This window comes from Piliocolobus tephrosceles, chromosome 17 (genome assembly GCF_002776525.5).
Source record: "Piliocolobus tephrosceles isolate RC106 chromosome 17, ASM277652v3, whole genome shotgun sequence".
NCBI lineage: Eukaryota > Metazoa > Chordata > Mammalia > Primates > Cercopithecidae > Piliocolobus > Piliocolobus tephrosceles.
Window position 1 is genome coordinate 52,067,258 of NC_045450.1, and position 9,538 is coordinate 52,076,795.

Below are 9,538 nucleotides of genomic sequence, written 5' to 3' on the forward strand. Positions count from 1 at the left end.
TGCTCTTGTTGCCCAGGCTAGAGTGCAATGGCGTGATCTCGGCTCACAGCAACCTCCGCCTCCTGGGTTCAAGTGATTCTCCTGCCTCAGCCTCCCAAGTAGCTGAGATTACAGGCATGTGCCACCATGCCCAGCTAATGTATTTTTAGTAGAGATGGGTTTTCTCCATGTTTGGTCAGGCTGGTTTTGAACTCCTGACCTCAGGTGACCCGCCCGCCTTGGCCTCCCAAAGTGCTGGGATTATAGGCATAAGCCAACACGCTTGGCACCCAGCTGATTTTTAAAAATTTTTTGTAGAGATGAGGTTTCACTGTGTTGCCCAGACTGGTCTCAAACTCCTGGCAATCTTCCCTCTTTGGCCTCCCAAAATGCTGGGATTACAGGTGTGAGCCACCGTGCCCACCCATACCCTTTCAAGGCCATGCTGCTTCCCTTTATAGTCTAGTGAGGAACAGGAGGTGGTGAGCAAACCATGGGCTCTGTTGAGACCCATGTCCTCAAGTAGAGCCCCAGGTGAAGGTGGCAGCCTGACCTGGGAGAAGAACCTAAATTCGTCAAAATGGAGTTATTGTGGACAAAAATACAGTATATAAGCATGTTTATGTACGTATAGAGACCTAATTCACTCATAATGTTAGTATCACTGATGGTTGTTGGCACCCTCAAGTGTCTTTAAGATTTTTTTATTATAGAAAATTTCAAAATATACAATCTTAGAACTATAAAATAAACTCCCATCTATCCATTATCCAGCTTCAACAATTACCTACTCATAGCCAATCTTATTTCACCTAAGCCTCACCTATGCTCCTCCCTCCACTATTCCTTTGATGCAAGTCTCAAATATCATACCACTTTATCAATAAATACTTCAATACATATCTCTAAAAGATAAGGATTCTTTTTTTTTTTTTTTTCTTTTGAGATGGTCTCTCTCTGTCACCCAGGCTGGAGCGCAGTGGTGCGATCATAGCTCACTGCAGCCTTGAACGCCCCGGCTTAAGCAGTCCTTTCGCCTCAGCCTCCTGAGGAGCTAGAACTACAGGCACACACCATCATGCTCAGCTATGATTTTTTTTTTTTTTTTTCTGGTAGAGATGAGGTCTTGTTATGTTGCCCAGGCTAGTCTTAAACTCCTGAGCTCAAGTGATCTTTACTTCTCAGACTCCTAAAGTGATGAGATGAAAGGCGTGAACTACCATACCTAGCCAGATAAGGATTTTTTTTTTTGAGTTAGGATCTCTCTTTGACACCAGGTGAGAGTGCAGTGGCTGGATCACGACTCACTGCATCCTCAACCTCTTGGGCTCAAGCCACTCCACCCGGCCTCAGATAAGGATTCTTGATGTGTGCCTATAGTCAACTGAGCCCAGGAGGCTGAGGCTGCAGTGAGCTATGATCACGCCACTACACTCCATCCTGGGCAACAGAACAAGACTCTGTCTCTTGGGGGACAAAAACAAAAAGGATTATTTTAAAAATATATAACCACAATGCCTTTACCATATCTAAAATCTGTCATCAAATATCATTGTTCAAATTTCCCTGGTTGTCTTTATATATATATATATTCACAGTAGGCTTGTTCAATGTCCCTTTTAACCTATAGCAGTGATTCTCAAGGGGGATGGTGGTGGAGTGATTTTGCTCCCCCAGGGGACATTTGGCAACGCCCAGAGACATTTTTGGTTGTTACAACTGGGGAGGATGGCCTTGGATTGAGGGGTAGAGGCGAGGGATGCTGCTAAACATCCTACAATGCACAGGATAACCCCCCACAGCAAAGGAGTAGCTGTCCCAAAATGTCAAGTGTCAAGTTTGATAAACCTGATCCATAGGTTCCCCCAAACCCCCTCCTTTTTTTTCTTCACAATGTATTTACTGAAGAAACCTGCTTATTTGTCCTACAGTCTTTCTGTCTGGATTTTGTTGATTGCATCCCCAAAGTGTCATTTAATATGTTTCTCTGTCCTTTAAATTTCCTTTAAACCAGTAAATCCACAGGTAGTGGCTCACACCTATAATCCTAGCACTTTGGGAGGCCAAGGTGTGCTGATCACCTGAGGTCAGGAGTTCGAGACCAGCCTGGCCAACATGGTGAAAACCTGTTTCTACTAAAACTAAAAATAAATAAAAATTAAAAAAAAAATTAGCCAGGCATGGTGGCAGGTGCCTGCAATCCCAGCTACTCTGGAGGCTGAGGCAGGAGAATAGCTTGAACCTGGGAGGTGGAGACTGCAGCGAGCTGAGATCGTGCTACTACACTCTAGCTTAGGTGACAGAGCAAGACTCCATCTCAAACAAACAAAAAAACTTCGCCTCATCAATTATTTGGTTACTTTGAGGTACAGTTCACCCAGTAAATGCTTGATTCTTTCATTTATCAGTTTTCAGACCAAAGAGTTCATTCCCTAGCAGCCTCTAAAGGTGAATACCAAAGGTTTTTTTGTTTCACACTTTTTGTTGTTATTACATTTCAATATGCCAGATCTTTCAAGAGATACCACTTTACTTTTAATCATAGCATCAGTACATTTCACACATGTATTCAAGCAAGAAGCTTACTGGGCTGCTCAGGACTTTATCAATGAACAGATACAGGTCGTGCTTTACTTTGGAGAGCTGGGGTGGTTGGTGGCCACAGGGATTCTTTCCAGGTTTCTTCCTGCAGAACCTCAGGCTTCCTGTAATTCAGCCCCACTCCTGCAGTTCTGGGATTCTTAACTCAAGTCCCCTATGCCTCGTCATCCCCTTTGCCGCAAAGCTCTGGCCTCCTGTTAGGTTTGCATGAGCTCACACTCCTGGGCTTTGTCCCACCAAAGGGCTGTGGTGGGTACTCAGGCAGGACGCCTAGCAGAAAAACCTTTGGCCTGCAGCCTCTAGGTCTTTCTTTCCCTCCCTGGTAGCTGGCATTTCTCCCTCGCTGGTTGGCTGGGAGGCTGTTTCAAAGACTGGTGCTACAGTAGGGTGAGGGGACTGGAGATGGGGCTTCCTTCATGCTTGGCTCCTGCTTTCGTTATCTTCTTCTTATTTTTATTTATTTATTTATTTATTTTTTTTTTTATTTATTTTTTTATTTATTTTATTTTATTTTTGAGATGGAGTCTTGCTCTGTTGCCCAGGCTGGAGTGCAGTGGCGCGATCTCGGCTCACTGCAACCTCTACCTCCTGGGTTCACGCCATTCTCTTGCCTCAGCCTTCCAAGTAGCTGGGACTATAGGCGCTCGCCACCGTGCTTGGCTAATTTTTTATATTTTTAGTAGAGACGGGGTTTCACCGTGTTAGCCATGATGGTCTCGATCTCCTGACCTTGTGATCCACCTGCCTCGGCCTCCCAAAGTGCTGGGATTACAGGCATGAGCAACCACACCTGACCATATATTTTTTTAGATAGAGTCTCACTCTTTTACCCAGGCTGGAGTGCAGTGGCGAGATTGCAGCTCACTGCAACCTCTGCCTCCTGGGTTCAAGCGATTCTCTTGCCTCAGCCTCCCGAGTATCTGGGATTACAGACATGCGCCACTACACCCGGCTAATTTTTGTATTTTTAGTAGAGGCGGGGTTTCATCATGTTGGCCAGGCTGGTCACTAACTCCTGAGCTCAGGTGATCCACCACTTTGGCCTTCCAAAGTGTTGGGATTACAGGCATGAGCCATGGCGCTCAGCCGACTTTCCTTATTTTCATTTGTTCGATGAAAATAATGTTTGATTTCTTGAGCAATTACTGTGTGCCCGGCCTGTGCTAGGTGTTGGGGACACAGTGGAGAGTAAAACAGGCTGTGGTACTTCCCCTCATCAAGACATTCATCAGATAATTGCACAAATGGACGGCAGATGGAAACTGTGGCATAAATTTATGAGAATGTGCTTATACTTGAGGTTTCCACTGTATTGGTAATGAGTTCATGTGTACTCTCTGTCCTCAGGAAACCTTGAGGTGTGCCCAAGCCCACGAATCATTCCCCCCTCCCCAACCTGTGCAGAGAAGGAGCTCCCCTGGAAGAGTGGGCAGGGGGACCTGGCAGTGTACGTGTCCTCGGAAACCACCAAGATTGTGCCTGTGGACATGCAGACCGGTTGGAACCAGAGCATCTCATCCCTGGAGAGCCTAGCGTCCCCTCCCTGTAACCAGGCCCCAATTCTGACCTGCCTGCCTCCCCATCCACGGGGCGCTGAAGAGCCCCAGGCCCCTCTCCACCTGCCTTCTGATCCACGCCCTAGCTTTGCCTTCCCCCCAAGCCTGGCCAAGGCTGGCCGCTCCCGCAGTGAGAGCAGCGCCGACCTCCCCCAGCAGCAAGAGCTGCAGCCCCTCATGGGCCACAAGGACCACACCCATCTCAGCCCAGGCACCACTACCTCCCACTGGTGCATCCAGTTCAACAGAGGCAGCCGGCTGTAGCCCAGAGTCTCGGGGAGGAGCAGAAGGTGGAATCCCTGCAGGAAATGCTCCCTGGGCAACGGGTAGAGTCCTTGCAACTTGACATGGGGCCAGAGGGGCCTGGGTTGAAGTAGTAATTGGGCTTCCTTGGAGCTAGAGGGGTCACCTGTGCTGGTCTTCACAGGGGCCTTTCTCACCACCTCCCTGCTCCTAACCCCTGCCACTTTCTGTTCCAGTAAGGCCTCTACTCTGGCTCAGGACCCAGTCCAGGCCTTCTACGGGCTGGGCCCAGAGACTTGGGTTGCTGCTCTCCCTTCCCTAGTGGGTTTTTCCAGGGACTCTGTAGGCAGCTGCTCCTGCTCCCAAAGCAAGGGCATCATCCCTATTCTTCAGTGGATGCCAGCCTTCCCTGCCCCTACTCCCTCCCCAGCACTGGGTCAGTGGTGTCCTGGCAGTGAGGCTCCGTGAGAGGAACTGGGGTGGGAGGTGGGGCAGGCCTCACCCTTGGGCTTTGCTGCCCTGTTGGGTCAGCTACCCATAGTCCATTTTTTAAGGGCAGTGGGAACTTCTGTCTCCACATCCCGCTTTAGTCCCTTCCCTTTGCTGCCAGGTATTGGGGTAATAGTTCCTCCTTTTCCAAGACCAAGGCCAGGAGGCTGGGCCAGGCTTCAGTTCAGGCCTGTTGCTTAACTGGGGTCACCTGGGATCTGCTGCTCTGGTCTAAGTCTGGACCTTTCTGATCCTTGGGTCTGGGTTTTTTGAGGAGGGGACATAGTGGCCTCTGGGCTGCAATGTCACTACCTGAACATTCCCCAAACAGAGAAGGAACCCAGCATCTCAGGGCCACACTGCTCCACTGCTCTGGGGGCTGGGATGCCTGGCTAAGCAGGGGCTGACAGCAGGTGACTTTCCAAGGGTCAGCACCTGCCTTGTATTTTGTACCTTGAACCTAAGATACATTAAACATCTCTCAGATGGATGGGTGTCTTGTGTCCATGTGTCAGAGCATTCTTAGGGTGGGCGGCAACAACAGGGGCATCTGGTGAAGGAGGTGAGAACCCAAATGCCTGCCCCAGGGATTGAGAATGGAGGGGAATCCTAAGCAGAACTGTTCATCCTTCTGGTCCCGTCATGTGTTCCCCAATACTTTCCCAATATTGTCCCCTTAGCAGGGGTCCTGCCATGGTGGTCGAGGGGATCACTGTTTTGGCACGGAGTTACAGAACTAGAAGTCTACAAAATGAGAAAGGCTAGCAGGGAAAGACCCCAGAGGTCAGGTGCCAAGCTGCCCTGATGCAGCACCTCACATACGTAGGACCAGATGAGCATTTCTTGAAAACCTGGATGCAGGTATAGGACACATGAACATAGATGGCCTTCTGCACATAACAGATGGGAAGGCAATCTCAAGGGCTCATGGGATTTGGTTACCCCGAGTGTTTATTTTTTATTTTTGGAAACAGGATTTTGTTCTACTACCCAGGCTGGAGTGCAGTGTCACAATCAGCTCACTGCAGCCTGGAACCCCTGGGCTCTAGGAATATTCTTGGCACAGTCTCCCAAGTAGCTAGGACTACAGGTGTGTACCACCATGCCTGCTAAATTTTTAATTTTTGTTTTTATTTTTGTTTTTATTTTTAGAAACAGGATCTCACTCTGTCACCCAGGCTAGAGTGCAGTGGCGTGATCTCGGCTCACTGCAACCTCCACCTCCCGGGTTCAGGCAATTCTGTCTCAGTCTCCTAAGTAGCTGGGACTACAGGCACGTGCCACCATGCCTGGTTAATTTTTTGTATTTTTAGTAGAAATGGGGTTTCACTATGTTGGCCAGGCTGGTCTCGAACTCCTGACCTCAAGCGATCTGCCTGCCTCAGCCTCCCGAAGTGCTGGGATTACAGGTGTAAGCCACTGCACCTGGCATATATATATACATATATATATTTTTTTGGAGGTAGGGTCTCACAATGTTGCCCAGGCTGTTCTTGAACTCCTGACCTCAAATAATCCTCCTGCTTTGGCCTCCCCTAGAGTTGGAATTACAGGTGTGAGCCACCTCACCTGGCCATCTCTGAGTGTTTATGATGCAAAGCAGATAGTGTGGGGTCCAGAAACATGAATAGAAATCCCTAGATGGCCGGGTGCGATGGCTCACACCTGTAATCCCAGCACTTTGGGAAGCTGAGGTGAGCGGATCACCTGAGGTCGGGAGTTCGAGCCAGCCTGACCAACATGGAGAAACCCCATCTCTCCTAAAAATACAAAATTAGCTGGGCGTGGTGGTGCACACCTGTAATCCCAGCTACTCAGGAAGGCTGAGGCAGGATAATTGCTTGAACCCAGGAGAATAGCTTGAACCCCAGAGGCGGAGGTTGCGGTGAGCTGAGATCACATCATTGCACTCCAGCCTGGGAAACAAGAGTGAAACTCCATCTCAAACAAAAGAAAAGAAATCCCTAGATAAAAGCAGTCCCAAATCCAATTCCACTGGTGTCTAAATGACTTAAAAGAAAAAAAAAATATTTGGCCCAGCATGGTGGCTCACACCTGTAATCCCAGCACTGTGGGAGGCTGAGGCAGGTGGATCACCTAAGGTCAAGAGTTTGAGACTAGCCTGGTCAACATGGTAAAACCCCGTCTCTACTAAAAATAACAAAAATTAGCCAGGCATGGTGGCGCTCACCTGTAATCCCAGCTACTGGGGAGGCTGAAGCAGGAGAATCGCTGGAACCCAGGAGGCGGAGTTGCAATAAGCTGAGATCATGTGACCGTACTCCAGCCTGGAGGACATAGAGAGACTCCATCTTAAAAAAAAAAAAAAAGGGCCGGGCGCGGTGGCTCAAGCCTGTAATCCCAGCACTTTGGGAGGCCGAGATGGGCGGATCACAAGGTCAGGAGATCGAGACCATCCTGGCTAACATGGTGAAACTCCGTCTCTACTAAAAAATACAAAAAACTAGCTGGGCGAGGTGGCGCGCGCCTGTAGTCCCAGCTACTTGGGAGGCTGAGGTGAGAGAATGGCATGAACCCAGAAGGCAGCGGAGCTTGCAGTGAGCTGAGATCCGGCCACTGCACTCCAGCCCAGGCGACACAGCGAGACTCCGTCTCAAAAAAAAAAAAAAAAAATCTTTGAGAGCTGGGCACAGTGGCTCATACCTGTAATCCCAGCTCTTTGGAAGGCCAAGGCAGGTGGTTTGCTTGAGGCCAGGAGTTCAAGACTAGCCTGGGCAACATAGCAAGACCCTGTCTCTACCAAAAATCCAAAAAATTATCTGGGTATGATGACTTGTGACTTTAGTCCCAGCTACTTGGGAGGCTGAGGAACCAGAATTGCTTCAGCCCCGGAGGCGGAGGTTTCAGTGAGCTGAGATCACACCACTGCACTCTACCCTGGGCGACAGAACAAGACTCCATCTCAAAAACAAAAACAAAAACAAAAACCATATATATCTATACATTTGAGATATAAAGTCACATACCATAAAAATTCACCCATTTAAAGTGTACAGTTCAGCGTTTTGAATATATCCATAGGGTTGTGCAGCCCTTACCACAATCTAAGTTTAGAACATTTTCATCATCCCCCCAAAAAAGCCTGTACTCATTAGCAGTCAGTCCTCATCCCTGGCCCTCCTCAGCCCTAGGTAATAACTAACTTACTTTCTGGCTCTCTGGATCTGAAGGACTTCTGAGACACTTGGAAGGTTATACTTTTAGCCAACTTACCTTTACTTTTTCTGCATTATGCGCAGGGAAGGTGTGATGAGAAGGAAGAGTGACTTGGCTTTGCCTTCAGGTTGTGCACAGTCCACAGTGATAAGGCCTTGTAGTTAACTAGTAGTCAACAGTTTATTTTTTAAATTTTTATTTATTTATTTATTTATTTTGAGACAGTCTCATTCTGTCACTCAGGTCACTCAGGCTGGAGTGCAATGGCATGATCTTGACTTACCACATCCTCTGCCTCCCGGGTTCAAGCAATTCTCCTGCTTCAGCCTCCCAAGTAGTTGGGATTATAGGTGCCCGCCACCATGCCCGGCTAATTTTTTGTATTTTTAGTAGAGACAGGGTTTTGCCATTGCTGGCCAGGCTGGTCTCAAACTTCTGACCTCAGGTGATCCACCCGCCTCCGCCTCCCAAAGTGCTGGGATTACAGGTGTGAGCCACTGCGCCCAGCTGTAGTCAACAGTTTCAAGTCAACAGCCCCAGCTGTCACTCACCAGTGTCATTCTGGGTGTGTTACATGCTCTCTCTGAGCCTCAGTGTCCTCATCTCTCAAATGAGATAATCATACTCACTTCATAAGGCTGCTGTCAGGACTAAATGATAAAATTTAATGGGAAGAATCTACCCATGGCCTGGCTCAAGGTAAGGGATCATAAATGTCATTATTTGTCAGGCTGGGTGCGATGGCTCATGCTTATAATCTCAGCACTTTGGAAGGCCGAACCGGGTGGATCCCTTGAGGTCAGGAGTTTAAGATCAGCCTGGTCAACATGCTGAAACTCCATCTCTACTGAAAATACAAAAATTAGCTGGGCATGGTGGTGTATGCCTGTAATCCCAGCTACTGCGGAGGCTGAGGCAAGAGAATCACTTGAGCCTGGGAGGCGGAGGTTGCAGTCAGGGGGCAGATGAGCAGGGTGGGTTTGATGGCGAGGCAGGCAGGTGTCTTGGATGCAGGAGAGCACGTGCATCAAGCACTCATCCATGGGTCCTTGCCATGTGACTGGGCAGGGTGGCCTGAGCTGAAAGAACTTGGCTGGGGAAGGCTTCGTGAAGGAGGTGCTGCACCCAGGCCTCAAAGGAGGAAGGATTTTGATTAGGGGAGATGGGCATGGGCCTTCAAGAAGAGGAGCCAGTGTGAGACTAGACTAGTAATCAGATTTGTTTTCCAGGCCAGTCTGGGAGGTAGATGGGAAGGCTGTGATGCTTCTAAGTGGCCTTGACTGTCATACCAAAGAGTCTGGAGTTTATTTAGGTCAAAGGCAAGTGAGGTCTGGAAGTTCTGGGGTATTTGTTGCCCTCAGTATTTGGGGTAGTACTGAAGAGGGGTGTGCAAGGCGAATGACTATGGGTCTGTTGTCACCAGGCCCAGTGAGGCCCAGAGCCCTCTCCCACTTTTTATTTATTTATTTATTTATTTGTTTGTTTGTTTATTT

The 9,538-nt window shown here is 48.6% G+C and overlaps 1 protein-coding gene across 6 annotated transcripts in view; it reads left to right on the forward strand.

Moving 5' to 3' along the window:
* The window catches only part of SLC9A5 (solute carrier family 9 member A5), a 24,390-nt gene extending 19,032 nt beyond the window's left edge, over positions 1 to 5,358 (forward strand). For all 6 annotated transcript variants that reach the window (XM_023210159.1, XM_023210163.2, XM_023210164.2 and 3 more), the window contains one exon: positions 3,928 to 5,358. In XM_023210159.1, coding sequence (XP_023065927.1) covers positions 3,928 to 4,400 — 473 coding nt within the window. In that variant the 3' untranslated portion in view covers positions 4,401 to 5,358. The remainder of the gene's footprint in view (positions 1 to 3,927) is intronic.
* The last annotated feature ends 4,180 nt before the right edge of the window (positions 5,359 to 9,538 follow it).